The sequence below is a fragment of the Protopterus annectens genome, chromosome 4.part0 (genome assembly GCF_019279795.1).
Source record: "Protopterus annectens isolate FY-2018-M chromosome 4.part0, PAN1.0, whole genome shotgun sequence".
Classification (NCBI taxonomy): Eukaryota; Metazoa; Chordata; order Ceratodontiformes; family Protopteridae; genus Protopterus; species Protopterus annectens.
In genome coordinates, this window is record NC_056733.1 from 1,433,292,181 (window position 1) to 1,433,316,728 (window position 24,548).

Sequence of the window (24,548 nt, forward strand, 5' to 3'; positions counted from 1 at the left end):
GTGCAATGCCGGAATATTGGGTCTTATGGCAGCCGCCATAACACTTCTTCCCCTTGCGCGTTTTCACATGCGTCTTCTTCAGTGGATGCTGTTTACCTAATGGTCCATTCAGCAACTCCCCATGCACCACAAGATCATGATAACTCGAACTTGCAAAAGTCATCTGTCCTGTTGGATATTGTCCCCTCAAGTCCATCAGGGCAGACCTTTTGTTCCTCCTCCCCCGTTCACCACGGTGACATCGGATGCCTCCCTGATTGGGTGGGGGGGTGGGGCATTTTCAGGGCAGGATGGTCCATGGCACTTGGCAACCTTTTGAGCGCCACCTGCACATAAATATCCTAGAGATGAGAGCAGTGCTTTTAACGTTGCAAGCCCTCCACGACTCTCTTCCCTTAGGAACTATTGCATTTCAAACGGACAATATGTCCGTAGTGTGGTACATCAACAAGCAAGGCGGAACCAAGTCCTATCCCCTGTGTCGAGAGGCACTCAGACTTTGGCAATTGGCAATCTCCTCTCAGCGGTTTCTGATAGCAACGCATATCCCCGGGAAGTCAAACTTCATAGCGAACAGATTGAGCAGAGCCATACTCATGCTGCATGAGTGGTCTCTCAAACAATCTGTGGCGGAAGAGATTTTTCAGAAGTGGGGCCTTACTTGCTGCGATCTTTTTGCTACACCCCAAAACAGCAAATGCCCCGACTTCTTCAGCCTCTTCCCCCTTCCAGGCCATCCCCTCAGAGATGCTCTAGTCCAAGATTGGCCTCGGGGACTTCTCTATGCCATTCCACCCTTTCCTCTAATCCCACAAGTAATTCAGAAAGCAACCGCCTTGAGAGCCAAGTTGATTCAAATTGCCCCTTATTGGCCTTGACAGATATGGTTTCTGTTCCTACATCGTTATCTCTTGGTGCAGCCTTGGCATCTGGACCCAACTCCAGATCTGCTGACCCATCAGTCGGGGCAGCTGCACCAATCCCTACAGTCTCTCAACCTCACTGCTTGGTTGCTCCACTTCCGTCTTTAGCCAGGCTTCATGTGATTTCTAATCCCGTCCGGGATATCATAGTAGCTTCCCTTAAATCTTCCACCAGAAGGATTTACACTAGTAAATGGAAACGTTTCTCCTTCTGGGCAAAGACAAGGAATATAGATCCCTTTACTGCCCCAATTCATTCGGTCTTAGACTTCCTAGCCGAAATTTTTCATTCAGGGTCTTCTGCCTCTACAGTAAAAATTCAGTTGGCAGCCATATCGAATTTTCATATAGGCTTATCGGACCACAACATCATGTCCCATAAGCTTTGCAAAGCTTTCCTTAAAGGTGTATTTTTACTTAAGCCGCCGATCAAAGGCTCTCCACCTCAGTGGGATCTTAATTTAGTCTTAACATCCTTAATTCTTCCCCCCTGCGGTCTCCTGTTCATTGAAATTTCTTTCCTGGAAGACACTCTTCCTAGTCGCCATTACTTCTGCTAGGAGAGTATCTGAGCTTCACGCCCTCTGCATTCGTCCTCCCTACTTAATCTTCCATAAAGACAGATTTTCTCTAAGGACTAATCCATCCTTCTTACCCAAGGTGGCTTCGCAGACAAATTTAAATCAATCAATTGATCTCCCAGTTTTTTTCCCAAACTATACTAATAGAGCAGAGCAAAAGCTACATTATCTAGATGTTCTCTGCCAGCTCCAATACTATTTGGATAGAAAAATGAAGTAGATACACTGGAGACGAACCACCACAATAAATGGAAATATTAACGGACAAGCGCTTTTGCGTACATCAAGCACGCTTCTTCAGATCCATAATAATACATTCATCAGGTTGCAAGTATATATACTAAAACCTATCCTTTAATTATATAATCAAGTAATCAAACAATCAAATTAAGTTAAAGTGAAACAAGCCATTGAATCAGTCTTGTGCATTCAGATACATAGTTCATAAAAGATAAAAACATAAAAAATGATATGGTGTATGAAGCCCATTTCTGAGGCTTCTAATGTAATGAACTATAAAAATTACTATTTGAAACTTTTTAAAACATTCTAAAAACTCTTTGCTTAAAACCAAGTAGCACAAAAACTGCTGAAACATATACAGAAATGCTCGTGACATTCATTCTCTAGCAGATTGGTTGCTAACGCAAATTGTGTATAGTGTTAAAAGCCATACGGTATTTGGATAGAACCAACCAAACAAATAAGGAAGTCTGATCAACTGTTTATATCATATGCAGAAATAAGAAAGGCCTTCCTGTATCTAAGGTAACCCTATCTAGGTGGCTGTCATGTCCTTCAAGGATGCATCTGCAGTCCTAACATATGGGTTGTCTTGCCTCAGGCAGCCCTTCGGTCGGCCGGATTCCAAAGTCTGGGTCTGGCCTCGGCTGATGTCGCACTTCACCCGACGTCATAGCTGCTGTGAATTGGGTATAAAGGCATCAGCCGACGCCATTTTCCTCAGTCTTTCTTGCCGCGCGGTGCCCGAAGCAGAAGCTGTTCGCAAGTGCCGGTCGGTCAGATCCAGAGATTTCTACTACCGAAGACTTCTAAAAAGCTAAGTACCCCGTTGGGGACTCTTTCTTGCCTCAGCCGATGTCAGAAAAAGTAAATAATTGTTTAACTTGTGGGAAACAAATATCTCATAAGGATTTCCACTCTTACTGCCTTCCTTGCTTAGGCCCAGACCACGACGTATCAGCTTGTCTAGCCTGTGCTTCCTTCAACCGACGGACACTTAGACGTCGGTCGGAGTTTGCAGAGGAGTTTTTTGGTCCCGCTTTTGCTTACAAAATGCCGTCTGAGACTCCGACTTCACAATTAGCTAAAAAGCGTAAGGAAAAGGACCGACACTCAGTCTGCGGTTTCGGCCGAAACCACGGTTAAGCCAACCGCGAGTGTCTCGGTTTCGGCTGAAACAGAGTCCTTGGTTCTTCCTTCGGCCGAAAGCTTACCTCCGACAGCCGAGGCTTCATACAGCATGGCTGAATCTGCTACTGAAATTACTCCTGCTGTAGCAGGCACCCAGGATTTATCAGATACTATCCCACTAGACATATCCACTCCTGCACGTGGAGCTGCTAGGCCCCCTGCATCTATGTCTATCAAGGCTTTTTCTAGGGCTAAAGCAGCTAAATCTTCTAAGGCCTTGCCTGCTGAAGCCCCACACAGGCCTACCTCTAGTTCCCAAATGCTCAGCCTGGCTGAGGATCTCATTTCTTTGATCAGGGGATCCCAACCTCACCCAGACAGGGCATCTCTACCCCCTCCAGAGAAGAGGCCTAGAGCAGAGCCCCCCGATCCAGTTTCTACTGACTACTCCTCGGATGAGTCAGAACACTCAAATCCTCCAGAAGGCCCTTATTCTCCATATGAGGATTCTGATGCAGAAGACTCCATTCCTTCTGCCTCTCCTCCTGAGGAATTTTTTTTTGGGGAAACCTTACATGCTATTAGAGAGCAATTTCAATGGCAGGGCCAGGATTTTTCAGATTCAAGGAAAAGGCTAAGGACCTTTTTACATTTACCACAGCATAGGCCTTTAGCCATTCCGCCAGTACTAACGGTTGTGGATGATGCATTTAATGATGCCTGTACTGCTCCTGACTCTCTTCCCCCTGCCCCTGCTAAACCCGACAGATATTACAGGGTCCCGGACACACACTTTCATTTGTATAAGGCTCCTATTGCAGATCCTGAAACCATTTCACAGGGCCCCAAAGCTGTAGCAGCTGCCTCTGCCAAAAACCCGCTCGCCTCTGAAAGAGAATCTAGAGCATTAGAGAGATGGGGTAAAAAAGTTTATACTTCTGCTACTCTTTCGGCTAGGGCCTTAAACTGTCAATTCCACATGATTCAGTATCAGGAATTTTTGTTAGACCAGCTAAATAAAAAACTGTCCTCTCCTGAACCAATAGACCGTAAGTCCCTTCAGGATTTGGTACATAACACTCAGCAGGTCAGTAATCATTCCTTAAAATGCGGCTATGATGCACTGGAGGCTTCCTTTAGATCAGCTATGACTGGAACAGTGATCAGAAGGCATGCATGGTTAAAAGAGCAATCCTTACCAGACCATGTAAAGTCAAAGCTCCTAGATGCTCCCATGGAGAAACAAAGTTTGTTTGGCTCCCCTGCACAACAAGTGCTAAAGAAGGTGGAAGAAAAAGCAAAATCTGTCCAAACAGTCAAGGATTTCTTACAGGTCCAACCTCCGAGGTTTAGTAGAAATTGGCCTTCGAAGATATGGTCCTTTCCAGACACCTCCAGAGCACTGAGAGGCAGAAATAGGTGCCCAAGAGGCAGAGGTCAATCCAGAGGTGCCTACAGGGAACGTCAGTGGCAGCCTAACAACCAGACAAGTACTGCCACAGATCCAGCTACTACCATTTCCACAGGACAGACACAATGACTTGGCTCTGATACCGCCTACCAGGGAACAACTGGAAGCACCCTTAGGTGGAAAGCTAGCCTTATTTTCCGTAAACTGGCATTACATTACAGGAGACAAATGGATTTTACAGACAATAGACAAGGGCTACAGGTTTCACTTCCACTCTTTACCAAAAAAGAGAGGAATGCCAAACCTTCCACCAAACCAAAAAACAAACGCTCTAGAACAAATCAACCACTTACTAAGGATGAGAGCTATAGAAAAGGTACCACCTATGGAACAAGGACAAGGATTTTACTCCAGACTTTTCCTGGTACCAAGAAAAGAAAACCAGTGGAGACCTATTCTCGACCTGTCCGCTCTGAACACATATCTCATTGTTCCAAAATTCAAAATGCTGACCCTACAGCAGCTTCTTCCCATGCTGGGCAAGGAGTCTTGGCTGGTAACTCTAGATCTCAAGGAGGCATACCTGCACGTCCCTATCCGACCAGATTGCAGAAGATACCTCAGATTTCTTGCAGGATCAGAGCATTATCAATTCTCAGCATTGCCCTTTGGCTTATCTACTGCGCCCAGAGTATTCACGAAATGCCTGGCATCAGTAATTGCTCATTGCAGGCTTCAGGGAATTCAGATTTATCCATACCTGGACGACTGCGTAATACAAGCGGACAACAAGACCAAATTAACACAAGATTTGGAAAAGGTTATACAACTACTGCAAGCCCTGGGATACACAGTCAACATGAAAAAGTCAAGGCTGGTACCATCCCAAAGGATAACATTCTTGGGTGCAGAACTGGACACTTCAAATCAGATGGCATTTCTCACAGCAGAAAAGCAAAAGCAACTACCACTCTATTTCAGGGCATTAACAACACAGAACCAGCTTACAGCAAGGAAAGTCCTGCAAGCCCTGGGTTACATGGCATCCTGCATAATATTGATTCCACATGCCAGGCTGCATATGAGGAAGTTGCAATGGTACCTAAGGAATATATGGTCTCAACACAAGCACAGCCTAGAAGCCCAGATTCCAATAATCCCATGCCTGAAGCAAGAATTCCTGTGGTGGGCTCAGGCCTGTCAGTTGAACAGAGGACTGCCTTTCCACAAACCTCACCCAAGCCAGACTATCACCACGGACGCCTCGGACGTAGGCTGTGGGGCACACATGGTGGACAAGTTTATACAAGGTCTATGGACAGAAGACCAGCTGAACCTACACATAAATCAAAAAGAGATTTTGGCAGTGAAACAGGCAATTCAGACATTCAGACCGTTTCTTCAACAGGGTCATTTGCTGATAAGGACGGACAACACCACAGTCATGTGGTATATCAACAAACAAGGAGGAACACACTCATACCCTCTATGCCGGATGGCAATGGACCTGTGGAATGTAGCCCTGAACCTCAACATTCAGCTCCAGGCCATTTTTGTGCCAGGAAAAGAAAATATACTAGCAGACACCTTAAGCAGAACTACCACGGATGCCCACGAATGGATGCTGCATCCAGACATCTTCAAATCCATTACAAAGAAATGGGGACTACCGGAAATAGACCTGTTCGCATCTCCGCACAACCACCAATTGAGGAAATTCTGCACAAGGGCATACCACCCACTTGCTTGGAAGGTGGACTCCCTCTCCTTCAGTTGGGAAAACCTGACAGCATATGCATTCCCACCTCTTCCTTTGATGCACAAAGTGCTACTGAAGATCAAAGAAGATCGCCCAAGGATCATCCTGATAGCTCCAGACTGGCCGAGGCAGCATTGGTACCCGCTACTGACAAGTATGTCTCGGACACACGCATGGCCTCTACCTCTAGTTCCTTTACTGCTAACACAGAACAACTTCAAGATCCTACATCCAAACTTGAAAACACTGCAACTAGCTGCTTGGAATATTACATAAAACAAAATAACCCAGATTTATCCCAGAGGGTTAAAGACATTATCCTGGAGGCTCGCAGACCCTCCACAAGGAAGACTTATTCAGCCAAATGGAAAAGATACCTCATTTGGAGTGCAGCAAAAGGAGAAAATGTTTCATTAGCAAACATAGCTAACATCCTGGAATATTTAGCAGAACTTTTCCACAATGGCCTGTCTTACTCCTCCATTAAGATCCATGCATCAGAAATTTCAGCAGAATACAACATGGATCCTCCAGTCTTCTCTCATCCTCTACTCAGGCAGTTTCTGAGAGGAATTAAAAATGTAAAGCCTCCAAGGAAGCCACCTTTGCCTACATGGGACCTTAACTTTGTGCTGGAAAAGTTAACACTTCCCCCTTTCGAGCCAGCAGCAACAGCAGAATTACAGTTCTTATCTTGGAAAACTGCTTTCCTGCTTACAATCACTTCAGCAAGAAGGGTTTCTGAATTACAGGCATTAATGGCAAGACAGCCCTTCCTTATCTTCCATCAGGATAGAGTGTACTTGAGAACTAACCCTACTTTTATGCCAAAGGTGGTCTCCAGGGTATCATTGAACCAAGCAATCCACCTACCAACATTCTTCCCCAACCCACAGAACAGGGGGGAAAGGCTACTACATACCTTGGATGTGCACAGGCAATTACGCTACTATCTGGACAGAACCAAGAACAATAGAAAGACTGACCAGCTTCTGGTAGCATATGCAACAGGAATGGAAGGAAAAGCAATTTCAAAACAGACAATCTCAAAATGGATAGGAAATTGCATTAGATTTTGTTACTCTTTTCATGGAAAGACATCTCCAGAAAACATCAGACCTCACTCCACAAGAGCTACAGCCACTACTACAGCTTTCTTACGAGGAGTGGCTACCAAAGACATTTTAGAGGCTGCTACTTGGAGCTCCGTGCATACATTTGCCAAGCATTATAATCTACCTTTATACTCCAGATCCCGAGCAGGTTTTGCAACTGCTGTTTTACAAGGGATCTTAACTACACCATAATCATCTTAGTGCCTCCTCCCCCAGTTTGGCTATGGTATTCTACCCATATGTTAGGACTGCAGATGCATCCTTGAAGGACATAGTACAGTTTTGTACCTACCATAAATGTAGATGTCCGAGAGGTATGCATCTGCAGTCAGGATTACCCACCCTCCTTCCCCTCTGTGGTACTCCTAGGGTATTTGCCCATCTTGTAGCTAGCTGGGGGAATCTATTATGGTGTATTTGTTTATATATATGTATATACATGTTTATTTTGTTTGCTCTACTGTTTGGAATCATTTGCATTTATCCAAATTTAGCCTTCCTAGAGGGCACCTGGCATCTGGGGCAAGAAACACTGAGGAAAATGGCGTCGGCTGATGCCTTTGTACCCAATTCACAGCAGCTATGACGTCGGGTGAAGTGCGACATCAGCCGAGGCCAGACCCAGACTTTGGAATCCGGCCGACCGAAGGGCTGCCTGAGGCAGGACAACCCATATGTTAGGACTGCAGATGCATACCTCTCGGACATCTACATTTATGGTAGGTACAAAACTGTACTTTCTGTGATTACATCTATTTATCAACTCAGAGGCAGAGAATTAACTTCTAAGCCAAAAGCCCATTCAACTAGAGCACTAGCTACAGCTACAGCCTTTCAAGCTAGACTACCAATAGACACTATCTGTGCGGCAGCCACATGGGCCTCTCCTCATACCTTTGATTCGCATTATAAATTGGACATGGCCTCCAGGGACAGAGCAAAATTTGGTTCCACCGTTCTCAAGAGTCTGTTCCAATGAGCCACCCGGGGTGAAGGTGCTAGGGACGCGGTCCCATCCAGCAAGAATGAAGGCGAGATTGACAACTTAACATTGAGAAGTTATGTACCTACCATAACGTCCCATGTTAGTTGTCTTCTCTCGCCTTCTTTCTTGCGTCCCACCCACCATCCCCCTAGCCTGGACACAGACCGAGAAGATCTTCCCTTCTTTGAAGGGTCCTTATATTCCCTTGTTTCACCATCTAGGTGTCCTAGGATGGATATATATATATATATATATATATATATATATATATATATGTATAGTGTAAATAATTATCTTGGAGGTTTTTTTATCCCTCTTCCTCCTCCTTCCAGTTGGAGGATTTTTGTTTTATTGGCCTGTGCTAGGTTTTTCAGCTTCCAAACGAGATCTGAGGAGTTATTGCCTAGCATCATGGGATATAGGGTTGCCTCGAGCCGGTAAAATTAGCTCTCGAGGTTTAGTAAGTGGCCTCGGCTCCGAACCCATCCAGCAAGAAAGAAGGCGAGAGAAGACAACTAACATGGAACGTTATGGTAGGTACATAACTTCTCATTATGAAGTGAACATAACACCCTCCACACTGCGAAGTGTCTTCTTGGTTTGTTTTGGACCCAGTATAGGTTGCATTCTGGGTTTTTCTTAGACTGTGAGGGATACCACGATTGTCTCTCTCTCTGAATTTACCTAATTGGCTACTACTAGTCCTAGTCTCTGAACAGATTCACACTGCCAGCATACAATGCCACTTTGCTTTTTCCCTTCACCAGAAGGAAGACAGTATTGGGTTGCCACCTTTTTACAAGGCCAAAGTGGAGCATGGGGGTGTGGCCAACAGGACAGGGGTGTGGGCAATAGGACACTGGCCACACCCCACCACAACATCACCAGAGGTGTTAAAGGAGCTGCAGTATTACAGTTATGGATACAACATTGTGACATTACAGCACACTGAAAACTCAAACCATTTAAATGAAGTGAACTATTACTGCAAAAAAACACATTACTCAGTTGTAACAGTAAATAAACTTTAAAGAAATAAAAAACACACTACTCATTAAACAGACACTTGTTTATTTAAAAAGTTAAAAAATTCATAAACCAACCATGACTATTCAGAAAGAAAAAGTATAAAATTAAGACTTTTTATTGTCAAAGCTAAAGCAAAGAAAAAAAAACAAAACTACATACTGTACCTTAGTACTACATACTGCACACTAGCAAATTAACGCTAAACAAAGAAAAACACAAAATTACAAACTGCACCCTAGTACTTTATACTGCACACTAGTACACTAAATCACTTTTTTTAAGTGTGTTTTGAATTTAATTTTATGGCTTGAAGAAGGGCCTGATTTGAAACGATATTTGAGTAAGTCACAACATTTCATCCGGTAATTTGCAGTCATTAATTCGGCTTTTAACAAGTCCACACTACATCGGTTTTGCACATCTGTCCATTTATCTTTCACCAAAGAAAAAAAACTTTCTGAAAATGCATTTGAGGTCGGTGTAGATAAAACCCTAGCAATTACCGGATATAGTGTTGTCAGTTCAGGCCCTTCTTTGAAATGCTTCAGCCACTTCTCTCCTGGGGTCAAGCTTATTTTACTTAACTGTTCCAGAAAGGGTCTAATTGCCAAGTAGTTTCTAAAAAGATAATCTTCATCTACATCCTGCAGACTCAGGGCAGTGGTCACATTAAGTAAGTCACTGAAAGTATAGGGCATTTAGAGATAATTTAGATAGTGAAAACAAGTAGTTGCTTTCAAGCCGCGGTGGTACAGTGGTAGCGTTGTTGCCTCACAGCAAGATGTTCTGTTTGATTCACAACTGGAGTGCCTTCTGTGTGGAGTCTGCATGTCTTCCTCGCGGTCGAGTGGCCTCCAAAAGACATGCGTGAATGGGCGTGCCTTCGTTGAAGGTTGGGCGTCGGGCTGGCAACTCTGCACCATAAAAAAATCCTACTGCCAATCATTAGCGGACCAGAGTTCCTCTGTGGCATCCCCTGACCGGAAAAAGCTGAAAAGACAAACAAGTAGTTGCTTTCAGTATAATCAAACCACTGTTCCAGGTATTTTGCTGCTGTCTCCAAGAATACAATGCAGTCTCTCTTCAGTTTGTTAGCAGAAGTGCTTTCTAATGTGCTCATCAGTGCCCTAAGTATCCCTCCAAAGAAAGCACCTTCAGCTCTTGTCTGCAGTTTTTGCTTCGGAGAGACCATTACACAAAGTTTCCATGGCAGTAAGTGCTGATTTTTCTAATGTACTTATGTTCATTAAAATCAACAAGAACAGCACAGAGAGCGTGTAAATAGTACTGGGGCAGCGTAGGCTATGCATTTTCGCCATGCTCATTAGCTGAAAAGTACTGCAATATCTGCCCGGGGGTCTCCTCTTCTCCCTGGGAGAGGAAATAGGACTGGAGCACTGGGAGATTTTTCACTACTCTTTCAATGGCTGGGAGTAGTGACAGCCACCTTGTTGGCACATGTCTCAACAGACACTCAAATTCCATGCCACAAAACTCGGAAGTCTTTCAAGTGTCTGGTCCTTGTGGCAGAACCTGAGAAGTGGCTGAAAAGTTTCATTACAAATACTTCCAAGTTGTACTGTAGTTGTGCTGCAGCTTTTTTGGCTGCATTGTGAATGATGTGGGCAACACAGTTAGCCTTCTGGAGTGATGGACACTTTTCTTTTAATGTGGTATACACACCAGATTTCTTCCCATAGTTCACACTGGCATTATCAGCCCCGTAAGCTGAAATGCTGTTCCAGAGTAAGGAGTACCTTTCCATAATGTTGGAAATTTGCTGGGAAATAGCCTGTGCACATTCATCAGGGTCTTCATGGAAGTCCAAAAGGCCATTCACCACCCCTTCTTTAGAAAAATACCTCACAACAAGTGGAAATAATTTTGTTCCCTTTTTTGGAAGCATCTGATGAAATTGCAAATGAAGTGCCTGGTTTTTGAAGGTCATGCAGGAGACATTCCAATGAGTGCTGTCCCAAAACATTTTTGACTATGGCTTCAGCCTTGGTTCTTCCACAAGATAGTTTCTTTGCAGTGTCCGAGTCACTGTACAACTGGCTGGCCAACTTTACTGCACAGTCCGACCTGTTCTAGGAAATAGTGTTTAACAGCATGGAGCACCTCAGAGGCTTGTGCTGCAATGATCCTAAGTTCTGGTCCCTCAAGGCTTGCGTTCCTTGCCCACTTTGTCATCAGGTGACTGGATTTAGCTTGAAGAATAGCAGTCTTATGTTCAGTTGCCTCATGTTGTGCGACATCGTTTGTTCCACCATGGGTCACTAGAAATTCTCTCTTGCAGTACCTGCAGAACACTTTGACATCACTGCATCTATCGATACAGTCGAATTCTGTTTTCCAAACATCCTGCCACTTGCACATTCTCTTGCTGCTGGTTAACTGTGTTGAAGTTGTTGCTCTCTTCATGCTTGAATCTGTACTTACGTGATATGCAACATATTTACCAAAACTGTTAGGGTGCAGTAACATACTGGTGCACAGCACAAATGAACTTGCTCGAAAAACATTGGCACGCAAAAGAACTGGCTCGAAAAACAGTGGCACGCAAAAGAACTGGCTCGAAAAACAGTGGCACGCAAAAGAACTGGCTCGAAAAACAGTGGCACGCAAAAGAACTGGCTCGAAAAACAGTGGCACGCAAAAGAACTGGCTCGAAAAACAGTGGCACGCAAAAGAACTGGCTCGAAAAACAGTGGCACGCAAAAGAACTGGCTCAAAACAGTGGCACGCAAAAGAACTGGCTCGAAAAACAGTGGCACGCAAAAGAACTGGCTCAAAACAGTGGCACGCAAAAGAACTGGCTCGAAAAACAGTGGCACGCAAAAGAACTGGCTCGAAAAACAGTGGCACGCAAAAGAACTGGCTCGAAAAACAGTGGCACGCAAAAGAACTGGCTCGAAAAACAGTGGCACGCAAAAGAACTGGCTCAAAACAGTGGCACGCAAAAGAACTGGCTCGAAAAACAGTGGCACGCAAAAGAACTGGCTCGAAAAACAGTGGCACGCAAAAGAACTGGCTCGAAAAACAGTGGCACGCAAAAGAACTGGCTCGAAAAACAGTGGCACGCAAAAGAACTGGCTCGAAAACAGTGGCACGCAAAGAACTGGCTCGAAAAACAGTGGCACGCAAAAGAACTGGCTCGAAAACAGTGGCACGCAAAGAACTGGCTCGAAAAACAGTGGCACGCAAAAGAACTGGCTCGAAAAACAGTGGCACGCAAAAAGAACTGGCTCGAAAAACAGTGGCACGCAAAAGAACTGGCTCGAAAAACAGTGGCACGCAAAAGAACTGGCTCGAAAAACAGTGACACGCAAAAGAACTGGCTGGAAAAACAGTGGCACTCAAAAGAACTGGCTCGAAAAACAGTGGCACGCATAAAGAACTGGCTCGAAAAACAGTGGCACGCGAAAAAGAACTGGCTCGAAAAACAGTGGCACGCAAAAAGAACTGGCTCGAAAACAGTGGCACGCAAAAGAACTGGCTCGAAAAACAGTGGCACGCAAAAGAACTGGCTCGAAAAACAGTGGCACGCATAAAGAACTGGCTCGAAAAACAGTGGCACGCAAAAGAACTGGCTCGAAAAACAGTGGCACGCAAAAGAACTGGCTCGAAAAACAGTGGCACGCAAAAGAACTGGCTCGAAAAACAGTGGCACGCAAAAGAACTGGCTCGAAAAACAGTGGCACGCAAAAGAACTGGCTCGAAAAACAGTGGCACGCAAAAGAACTGGCTCGAAAAACAGTGGCACGCAAAAGAACTGGCTCGAAAAACAGTGGCACGCAAAAGAACTGGCTCGAAAAACAGTGGCACGCAAAAGAACTGGCTCGAAAATCATTGGCATGCAAATGAACTGAGGAATGGAGCAGAAAAGGTATTACAGACAGTTTAAAAAAGGTCAAATAGTAAATGAGGTAATGTAGGGGGCATTTTAGCCATTGAAAACTAACATTAACACAGCTTGTAGGAAATGAAATGCATTATTTTTACCACCAAACATGCCCACCTCACTCCTCAAGAAAAAAAAATTAACCACAGTCACTGAAACAAAAAAAACACTAAAATGAATGAGAATGCACAGTGGATACCATAGACCTGATTTAGCTTTTGACCACAGCAGTTAAAAGAAATGTGTGGCACTAATTTACACAGCGCAATGATCTATTAATGAACATGCCCAATAGCAGCACTGGTCGTAATCAGATTATAATGAAAACAGTACATTGTAACTTTATTAAAGATATCACTAAAATACAAAATACAAACTACCCTGTAACAACGACATGGTTTAGCACAATCTCAAATACACTGCATTAACTTCTGAGCATGCATCCACAAAAAAAAAAAAAAGAAATTAACAGGAAAAAAGTCTGTTAACATTTTACCTTTTAGAAATACTTCCAAGAGAGGTAAAATAAACTACAATGTACAGCAGACTCCATGGGCTCCTTTTGCCTCTAAACATAGCAATTAACAGTAATTTACCCAGCACAGCGATGCAATAAACAGGCCCAAGTAAAAGCAGCACACACATAGTCACATTACAAGCAAAGCAGGACATTTTAACCTTATTAAAAATTCATAAAAAATTAAATGCACAGATTTATAAGTATAAATGAAAGTTTTGAAACAGCTTCGGCAAGTTGACGAGATGTACCAAATGGAATAATAAATGCACTGCATTAAGTGTTAACATTCCCCCTCAAAACGTAGACTTGTACCACATACACATTGACTTGCAAGAACTAACAGGAAAAATTACCCAAACAGTATATCCTAACTTCCTGAAAATTGCACACATTTCCACACAAAAAATTGCAAACTGTGCTCTAATATTTTCTATCTGCAAACAGAAAATACCCAGAAAAAGCTATGACAATAGAAATACATCGCACTAAATTTATATTTCACTGCCCCCCACCAGAAATAAACAAAACTTCTATACACACAGTTCAGCCTTTTAAAAGTAATGCTTCCAAATCATACCCCCCCCCCCCCAAGAACAATAACAATTACATATACATCTAGGTTTTATACCTTTAAAAAGTGCTACTCAGAAATCTCAAAGTAACCACTGCACAGATTTAAATACTGCGTACTGCACCCCCATCTACCTCTAAACATTAAAAACTTAAAGCACAATATTCCCATTTTAAATAACTAAGGCCACAAGATACTATTATGTGCTTACCACTATCACAGTTTTTGCTGGACTAGCTTGCTTGCTTCCTTCCTGCTGGAATGGCTAGTTGGATGACTGGCTCTGTCTGCTCAAGTGGCTGGGCTGGCTGGCTGGCTCGCAGGCTCCCTGGCTGGCTGGCTGGGATTAGAAATTTCAGACCTTATTTCCTTCGCAGCTGTAGAGCACTAAGACAAAACTTCTCTACAGCTGCAACCTTTATTGGTCTCTTCTAGGTGAATCCCTGCCCCCTCCAATCCTAGCAGCCAATTACTGCTTGAATTACACCACCCGGACCTAGCAGGGAATCCCTCTAACTGTAGGTCCGGGTTGGTGACGTAGCCGCATTGCCGTGGAAAAAACGGAAGTATTTACGGCTTTTCCACGGCAATGGCAATTCGCTAGCACGAAAAGGGGAAAACAGGACTTTTAAAGTCCCACTGTCTGTGAATGCGGGAAGCGGGATGAGAAGGCTCAACCCGTAAGTGTCCCGCTGACAACGGGACAGGTGGCAACTATAAGAAGTCGCACTAATCCCAAGATGAGAGGCAGGCCACGGCATCTTTCAGGATCAGCAGTCTTGTTCTAAGTAATGGAGGGGTCTGTAGGCTTGTTGCAGCCTTTCATGATAGATGCCTTGAATAACAAGTAGACCAGTCAGGAAAACCCCCTCGCAGATGCACATTTCTCATTCAGAGACAGGAATCAGTGACCCTCTGACCCTTCTCTCAGCAAGAGCAAAACAGTAATACAGATTTCAAAGTAGCACATATGAAGCAGTTATCAGATTTTGTGGTGATCAGCAGTCAACAGGAAATATGGAGCAAAACAGAAGCACTAATCCCAAGAGGACTATTGAGATGCGGAATGTGAGTTCTCCAGTCATCAGTAGTCTGACTAGATGTTGCAGATTTTTAAAGGTAAGGTGAGGAAAATGGTTAATATCTTAGTTGCAGTGTGCATTAAGCAGTTGGATGTGAAAGATGAGATAACCCAAGCCTTAGCAATCAAGGGGGGATAGCCACTAATTGTAGAAGGACAAGATAGATTGGATTGAGGGTGAGCACTTAGTATTCCGACTCTCTGGAGTACAGTGGGAGGGACAATAAATTTAAAAAGCTTAAGTGGAGTGACTTCACAAAATAGTTTTATGCTGAGTGACTATAGCCAGTGAAAGAGGAGAGGGAAGGAATTATGTGCTCAAATAAATATAAGGGGTGAGGAACATTAGAAACGGTTTGATCTGATGTCCTTTTCATTTTTCCTCAAAGAATGGGTTACAGATCTGATCCGGCTTGGCTGCATACTTCAGACTTTGGATTTAACTGTCAAGCTTCTCCCTCTACCAATAATGGTCTAGTCCAACCTTAATACCCCCAGATCTCATTTGCTGCCATCGTGCTCAGAGGTAGGGTCCTTCTCTCGAGCATGTATTGTAATTGTTTTGTAAGTAAATTACTTGTAACTTTTAATTTAACAATGCAATAACACCAGGGTGGAGAACATTTAATTTCCATACGATTCAGGCGATGCAGTTTTGGTTTCTTTCCTAGTCTAAATATATAATAGAAAACGGAATGCATTTAAAATGCAGTGTAATGAAAATACACCACAGTATACAAAACAGAAGAAAGCAATGCAAATTACAAGAAAGAAATTTAAGGAAAAGCAGACTAACTTTTCACTCCCAGCAGTCTATTGCAGAGCCTGAGTGAGATTTTCCAGTAAAGCCCAGCTGTTGAGACAAATGGAGTGACAACATGGATCTAGAGTTATGGTAAGTGTATAACATTTGATCTGAAGTTAGTCTTCATCTTTTCTTGACTGATGGTTTATGGTTCCAATCCTCTGAACCGATCCTGCTGTTATGTAGTTTGTGCCTGCCAAGAAAACACTCAAACTAAGTCTACCTAGAATGCCCCTCTCTACATTACCTCAGATCTTGTTTGCCACTCTTAAAGGGCCAACTGTCTCTTGCAGCCAAGTATATTTTTTGAAATTATATAGCTTTCTCCAACTTCCTGTTTTATTTCTAGCTATCCCAAGTGTTTTCAAATATTTTGTCTACCCTTTCTTATTGTGCAAGTGTTTAATTCCCCTTAACTTAGTACCACTTGGTATTTTCTGGCCTACCATAGTTGGTAGTTTCCCCCTCTCTTGCTCTTACTTTACTGATTGGCAATCCTTCCTACCATCGTTGGTAGGATCCTTTCTTCTGTCTGTGAGTGATTGTGTTATCTCCATCCTTTTTCTCTTGGCAGATAAGTCAAAATCTACCAATGGTTTCCAGCAGTGCCAAGAGTGCAGCAGGAAAATGGTGAATTCTGATGGCCATGATAAATGTGTATACTTTTTGGGTGATCCGAATCTATATTTGCAAGGTTCTATCTGTTAGGGCTTCAGTACCAGAGCCCTGGTAGAATGTAGAAATTAACTTATTTTTAAAGGGCTCCTTAAGGCTCCCTTTGAAGAAGCATTGTCCAAGGCCAACCAGACTCCAAAGACCTGTGGCCCAAAATCTAGTCGTTCGGTGCAGACGTCTCCATAGGCACCGACATCAAAAAAAACATAAAATACTCTCTGGAACTGAAATCAAGGGTTCCAAAAATCTCAGAACAGACCAAGTCTTTGACATCAACCACAACACTGGCACTAGTAACGACTCAAACGTTCGTACTGACATGTCCTCCTGCTTCGCATCTCCAACATTCTGTCATGGTGCCGAACACTGAGGCTTTTTATGCACCCAGGACAAGATATTCCCCATCAATTGATGTCTTTTTGGGTTAACTCCCTAGCCCATTTAGAGAGGCCAGAATCCCCCTCGGGGTTGTCCATTCGCTCCACCAAGAGTCTTTCTGAACCTGACATTGTAAGGTTGGTGGATCTGCTTCTGACGACTAGGGATATTCCCCCTTCTCAGTCCCCTCTCCCTCCTGGAGCAGGGGAGTTTTCCCCCAGTACTCCTACATGTAATTCTCCTCTGACCTCCTCAGAGGCTTTAGAGCTATAGACTCCAACCACAGACTTCAGTGGTCTCTGCGTCGACATCATCTTTTTCTGTTCCAGACACGGCTTGGACTCTCTTGCTGCCTTAGGAACCGATGGATCTTTGGAATCGGTCCTCCGCCGTTGGGTTTGAATCGACTCATGTTTTTTTATTTGGAGCCAACCTTGCCACTTCAGGTTGTGCCAGCTGGGGACCTTTCCTCAAATCTGGCTTTGGAGGTGGGTCTCCAGGGACGGGGTGTGACCCTGGTTCCGATTAGTCTCTGTTCCGGGCTCCCATCTCTCCTCGGGGGGGGGGGGGGGGGCACCTGCCTTTCATTCTGTGGAGAGGGCTTTAGCCACTGCTACTTCCCAGGTGACTCCTGTGTTATCGGAGTCTCACCCCTAGACCCCTGATTTCCCTGAACTTGCACCAACCTCCATACCTGGACAGAGACCTCTGAGAGTGCAAGAGTTACCATCCAAAGACCACCCCTGTTCAGAGTCCTCTTCAGATATTCCCACTGAAGAGCTCCCTCGAAAGAAGTTGTGTAAGAGGAAATACCTGGACTCCCCTAAAGAGTCTGTCACTGAGGAGACCGATTTTGATGAGGGGGAGGGTTCCCCCTTGGTCACCCCCAGAAGTAGTTTCCTTGGGAGACATCCTGGAGTTACTCAGAGGGCTAGCTGAAAGTCCAAAGACCCTTCCTGTGAGGAGTCTGTACTTTTGCAAGCCTTTGGAGCTCTCCCTTCTACTTCCAGGGTGACCCCTCCTGCTGACTCTCTTGTTAAGCTTACTGCTCAGTGGGCTTGGAAGGCTCGTGGTGCAAAAGAACTGATTCGCTGGAGGCCACATAAAATGCTGTCCACTCCCAAGGATCATCATTACTGGGCGAAATGATTAGCAGTAGGTGCAATGATGACTATCGCTGCTACTAAAAAGGAACTAGCTGAGGAAAGTTCCACTGTTCATCCCCCTAACTGAGAGTCGGGCAATGGACAGATTAGGAAGCAGGTTTATGCGTAATTGACCTTTACCATTAGGTCCTTGAACTTTGACACATTTCACTAGCCTCCAGAGGGGATCTGATCAAGGAGCTATTGGATACCCTAGTAGGAGATTTATCAGAGGGGGTCCAGGAAAAAGTGGCCTCCCAGTTAGCTACCGTGGCGTGTCTCTGTAGTTTGTCCATGATGCTCATTGCACATGCAACGGAAGGGGTGACCAGGTCAGTCGATTCAGGTGTTGCTATTTGATGACACGCTTGGATCCACCTGTGTGAGTTTGTGGAGCCATTCAAGTCTTCCTTCAGTGCTGCTTCTGACAGATCCTCTTTGTTCAGCCCCAAAGTTAAAGAAACTCTATCCAGGTGTGAGAAATATGGAGAGACCCTGTCTGCTGTGGGCATATTTTTCTGCTCCCTAATAAGCCTATTCAGGAATCAAAGGAGTGGGAAGATGTGGTTCAAGAAGTCTCAGAGGCCTTTCCAGGACACACACGGTGCAGATTCCCCTCTAGGCAGAGGGGAGGAGTTCAAATGGAAGACGCTGTCCTTGAGGCAGAGTTGGCCTGCAGAACCAAGGTTCGAGGGAGTCGTCCTCTGGCCAACCCTATCAGCGCTGCTGAAAGGAGGTCCGATAGCTTACCTCTGGAGGCATTTGGGGAAGATTTTCTTTGCACTCAACAGCCTGGTGACAAATAACCACAGACGTCCGAGTGCTAAGAATTATTTCTAATTATTTCTAGCGGTTACCTCATCCCTTTCACTCTTGACCCAAGAACTCTAAAGACTCCCCCGATGTTCCACCCAGTCAGAGAGACCAAGTAACCTTGGAAATACAAAAGCTGCTATAAAGAGGTCAGCCAAGAAGTCCCACCAGAGCAGATAGGATCTGGATTTTACTTAAGGTTCTTTAGTGCCAAAAAAGTGGTGGGGGGGGCTGGAGACCGATTCTGGTTTTCAGCACTCTAAAACTTGTTCATCAGGCCAAATTCTTGATGGCAGTTCAGTCAATACTTCCCTTTCTAGAGGAAAGCAATTGGATGTGCTCTAGACCTTCAAGATGCGTATTACCACTAAAATGTACAGATGCTCAAGAAGGTTTCTCCGTTTCTGGCTAGGAGCCACTCACTCTCAGTTCAAGGTGCTGCCCTTTGGTCTCACCCCAGCCCCCAGGGTGTTCAACAAATGTATGGCAGGCAGTAACAGCTGACTTGAGACTGCACAGGTTCCAGGTGTTTCCATACCTAGACTGGCCCATCACCACTTCCACCAGACATCTACTGTACAGGTGACAGAATTCACCCTGCAATTGTTCTGCATCTAGGCATTGCGGTCAGTCTTGCGAAGTCTCAACTAACTCCCTCTCAGGATATGGAATTTATTGGAGCTCTTCTCAATACTATCTTGTGTGGCCTTCCTACTTGCCCACAGATTTAAGAAAACCTCAAGTTCATTCTCTCCTGTGCTTGAAAAAAGTACCAGCCCTACTGTACTTCAGACATGGCAGCGGTGATCACTCTGGTCCCACTAGTGAAATTTCCGATGAGATTACTGCAATGGCTTCTGGCGAATCAGTGATCCATTCTAACCCACCCTACGAACCACCTCATACTTGTCACCAATCGCTGCAAAAAAGACCTATCCTGGTGCATGGAATCTGCGCAAATGCTTCTGGGCCTCCCCTTCTCATCCCAAAACCGTAGTAACCATGGAAGCCTCCCAGATTGGAGGGGAGCATTATCTGGGAAAGATGGTCTAAGGCACTTGGTCCCAGATAGAGGCCAATCTGCATATCAACATTCTGGAGATGAGGGTGGTGCTACTAGCATTGCAAGCATTTCATTCTGCCCTTCCTTAAGGAACTATTGCAGTTCAGTCAGACATGTCTGTAGTCTAGTACATCAACAAACAAGGGGAACCAAATCCAATGGGCCATTGCCTCCAACCACTTTCTGATAGCAACACACATCTTGGGGTGTTCAAATGTGATAGCAGACAAGTTAAGCAGATCCATTCTAAGCCTCACGAGTGCTCTCTCAATCCCAGGATAGCAGGGAAGATCTTTCATCGCTGGGGCAAGCCTTGCTATGACCTTTTTGCTTCACCCCAAAACAAGTGCAGAGGCTATTTTGCCTTGATCCCCACTCCCTAAGAGATGCTTTTCTCCTCGATTGGCCCCCGGGTCTCCTATATGCCTTTCCTCTCTTCCCTTTTCCTCAAGAAAGCAGCCAGGTTGAGAAACAAAGTAATCCTCATTGCACACTTCTGGCCTTGACAAATTTGGATTCCCTTCGTATGGCCTCATGTACTTCACCATCCATGGATTCTGGACCCAGTTCCAGAACTTCTGTCTCACCCTGAGGGACTGGTGCATCCCAGTCTTCTAAGCCTCGAGCTCACTGCTCGGTTCCTGCAATTCGTTAGCTGCCAGGTATAGTGATATTCAATCCCCAGTACAAAGAATTTTGCTGGCATCCCATAAACCATCCACCAGGAATCTCTACCTCAGTAAATGGAAGAGGTTTTCAGTCTGGCTTGCAATAATCGCCATGACCGTTTTTCAGCCCTGGTAGAAAAAGTTTTAGAATTTCTTGCGAGTCTTTTTTTGGTAAGGGAGTTCTTCTTCTACTGTTAAGGTCATTCTAGCTGCCTTCTCTAACTTTCATAATGGCTTAGAAGATCTACACTTAATTTCACACAGATTATGTAAGGTCTTCTTCAAGGGAACTATCCATTTAGGGTCTCCATTTAAAGATCCCCTGCCACCATGGGACCAGACTGTCGTGCAATCACTGGTACTTATCCTCTTTGAAACAGCAGCGAATTGGGATAAGTCCCTCTCTTGGAACACGCTGCTACTTAAAGCTATAAACTCTGCAAGACGAGTTTCCATATTGCAAGCATTATGTTCAAAGCCCCCCTTACTTTATTTTTCATAAGGACAGAGTTACACTTGGGGCCAATCCATCCTTTCTTCTGAAGGTGGTCTCAGAGTCCAACATTAATAAAACCATAGACTTACCTGTCTTCTTTCCAAATTTTTTTCACAAAGGCAAATATTGCTTATGGCTGTTAGATGTTGACAGAATTGTTTCTGTCTCAACAGAACTAAAGAATTCAGGAGATCAGAGCAATTATTTGTCTCCTTTTCTGGTGCAACCTTAGAAAAATTCCATTTCTAAGGTTACCTTATCAAAATGGTTGAGATTGCATTAGTTTCATTTACAACAGAAAGAATCTGAAGCGTCCAGTGCTGGTGAAGGCACATTCCACCAGATTTGTGGCTGCTTCATTTTTCCATTCTAAAGCTTCCATGAGTAAAATTTGAACAGCAGCAACATGGGCTACTCCGCATATATTTACTCATTACAAATTGAATTTGGTCTCCAGGGGAAGAGCCATCTTTCGTTCTATTGTTCTCAGGAATATCCTTCCATAGGGCCACCCAGGATCTAAAATAGCTGGGGACTCTGTCCCTTCAGTCAAGATAGATGAAGATTGAGAACATCAAATAAAGAAGTTGCATCTTACCATAAAGTTCCATCTGTGTTGGCGATCTTCATCTATTCTTGACATCTCACCCTCCTTCGCCCTCCTGTTGATTCTTGATGGAGTGATATTCTGTCCTGGGTTTTCTGTTTGGGTACTCCTTGGATGTAACCTCTTCATTTCGATTAGGTTCCATCTATTCTATAAGTGTGCAAACTCGATCTGAGGTAATGTGGAGAGGGACATTCTGGGTAGACTTTTAGCTCGAGTTTTTTCTTGGCTGGGGTGAGCTGTATAACGGCCGAATCTGTTCCAGGGATCGGAACTGTAACCCATCAGTCAAGAATAGATGAAGATCGACAACACAGATGGAACATTATGGTAAGACACAACTTATTTTTAAGACAAGATAACCCAAACAGTGCAGTCTAGAATATTTCTGCCTATGCTTGCAGCATTAACTGTTACAGAATACTTAGCTCAAAGTTTAGTAACTTAAAATCTGTGAACTCTGCTAAAACCTTAAGACATAGATCTGAATTTTAATTACTGTAATTTTGTGTGAAGTGTTTGAGCTTTATTACTAGATGCTGACAGTCTATATTAAATATTTTTTTTATTGATTATAGACTTCTCAGAATGTTACAAAGGATGAAAAGAAAACTGACCAGCCACCTCAAGCCAAGAAGGCAAAAGTAAAGACCACTACTGTGGATTTGCCTGTTGTCAGTCAGTTGCAGTGGCACTTGGGGCAGGAGATCCTCAATACATGTATTGAAAATGAGGTAACTATTTTTCTTTAGGAGTATGTGAGAACAGTAGCAGTTAAGTATTCTTTGATTATTGTTGGTGAAATATGATTTGAAGATTTTCATTTAGAGATGGATGTAAGAGTTGATTACTTTGTAATGATTTTTCAGGCCATTGCTCAGGTAAAAGAAAGTTATGTGCATTTCATTCTTAGCATTGTATAGGAATCCTTGGCCAAGCGTTACAAGCTAAAATAAGCTGTCTTACAACCTGAATAAATAAACATTGGTGTACTTTAAGACTGATATGTTGTCCCCATCTTGCCTTCCTTCTTGCTGGTTGGGTTCGGAGCTAATCCTCGGCTCAGACTCTGCAGTTTTACAATAGCTCGAGAGCTTATACTGGCTCAAGGCTAACCCCTATCCCAGCATGCCTAGTGGTAGCTACCCGGATCTCGTTTGCCAGTTGCAGCGTCGAGATTGCGACTACTGACTCAAGCTAAGTACTTAGTTTTTTTGGTATATTGCTACTTTCCTTTTTTATGGTTATTAGCAGTTAATTACCTTTGTGGTGTCTGTTTTAGTTCTTGTTTAAACAAAACACCTTCCTCAGCTGTTTTTTCTTGTTTTTTTTCTTGGTCATTGTTTTCTTAGGCCTTGCTTTCCCCTTGAGCCCGTTTAACTTAGAGGGTTCTTCTCTTCTTTCCCACTTTATGTTGGAGTAGCCATTTAAGTTAGAGGCTCTCCTATTGGGAGAGTCGCTGTTTTACTTAGAGGCTCTCCCCCTTCTCCTTTTTCCTAAGGAAAAAAAATAAATATCCTTTGTGGTAGTGTAATTCAGTTTTTGCTAACCATTGCAGACTTGTTTTTGGCTGTTTGTGTTTCTGGTACCCAGCATGTCTAAAGTGTCGAAACTCTCTGGCTTTAGAAAGTGTGACTCGTGTTGCCAAAAAATGTCCCTTACAGACGGGCACACGAGTTGTTTACTGTTTAGAGGCTGTTCACCTGCAGGACTTGTGCTCTATCTGCCATGCTTTCAGTTCCAGAGTTCTGCAGGAGAGAAACAACTGATTTTGCATGGCTTTCTGAAGAACCCTCAGGATCCTTCGTCTCTGGTTCCTTAGCCAGCTAAACAGTCTGAAAAATCCCCTAAACAACCTAAATCTGCTGTGAAATCTTCGTTTGTCTGTTCCCAGTGTTGGATCTGACAAAGCTATGTTGCCGGCGGCTCCATCAGTATCTTCGGAGCCAGTCCGGGCCCATAAAAGAACCAGGTCTCCCTCTTTGGAGTCAGTGCGCTCTGCTCCGCAGTCTCCTTTGTTGCAATCTGGGGCAGGCAGTCACCATTCCTCTTCTCACTCCTCTCTCAGTCCTCCAGGCTTTCGAATCATGATGTGGAGAGAGTGGTCAATTGGCTTTTCAAGTCATAGGCACTTGCCAAATTGCTACCTAGCCCAGTCCATAAGGAATTGGCTCCTTCGGCCCATCCAGCTTCATAGATTCCTCCTGCGACTCTCTTGATCTCGGAGCCAGAGTGCATGGATGTTGTGGTGGTGGAACCGTCTACTCCAGTTACTTCTCCTGTATCGGTTCTGACTCCCACTCTAATATCTCAGTCCATCGAGGGATCTGGATGCCAAAGCTCTCTCGTCGACTTTGAGGGGGGAACTGGCATCAGACCCTTGTCCGACCCTCCTCTCCCTCGGAGCTTCAGTGTGCAGGTGAGCTTGGCTCCCACATCAGCCTCAGAGCCATCAGTCTCTGTTTGCAGGAGGTCTCCGGGCTCTTCGGAGCTGGAGGCTCCTTCGGCTCGTGACCGTGGTGACTTTGAGGTGATGAGCGTGCTGTCTCCTGAGACTGCTCCACCCTCGGCTTCATGGGCTCCTTCTCCCTTGGTGCCTGTGCCTGCCTTTGACCCGCCTCCTTTCTCCAAGCATAGGGAATCTA

The 24,548-nt window shown here is 44.3% G+C and overlaps 1 protein-coding gene across 1 annotated transcript in view; it reads left to right on the plus strand.

The window, feature by feature from the left end:
- The window catches only part of HSPA4 (heat shock protein family A (Hsp70) member 4), a 2,799,623-nt gene that overhangs the window by 2,199,771 nt on the left and 575,304 nt on the right, over positions 1–24,548 (plus strand). Inside the window, 1 exon segment of the mRNA XM_044069267.1 lies at positions 22,482–22,637. Within this exon segment, the coding sequence (XP_043925202.1) occupies positions 22,482–22,637 (156 nt within the window).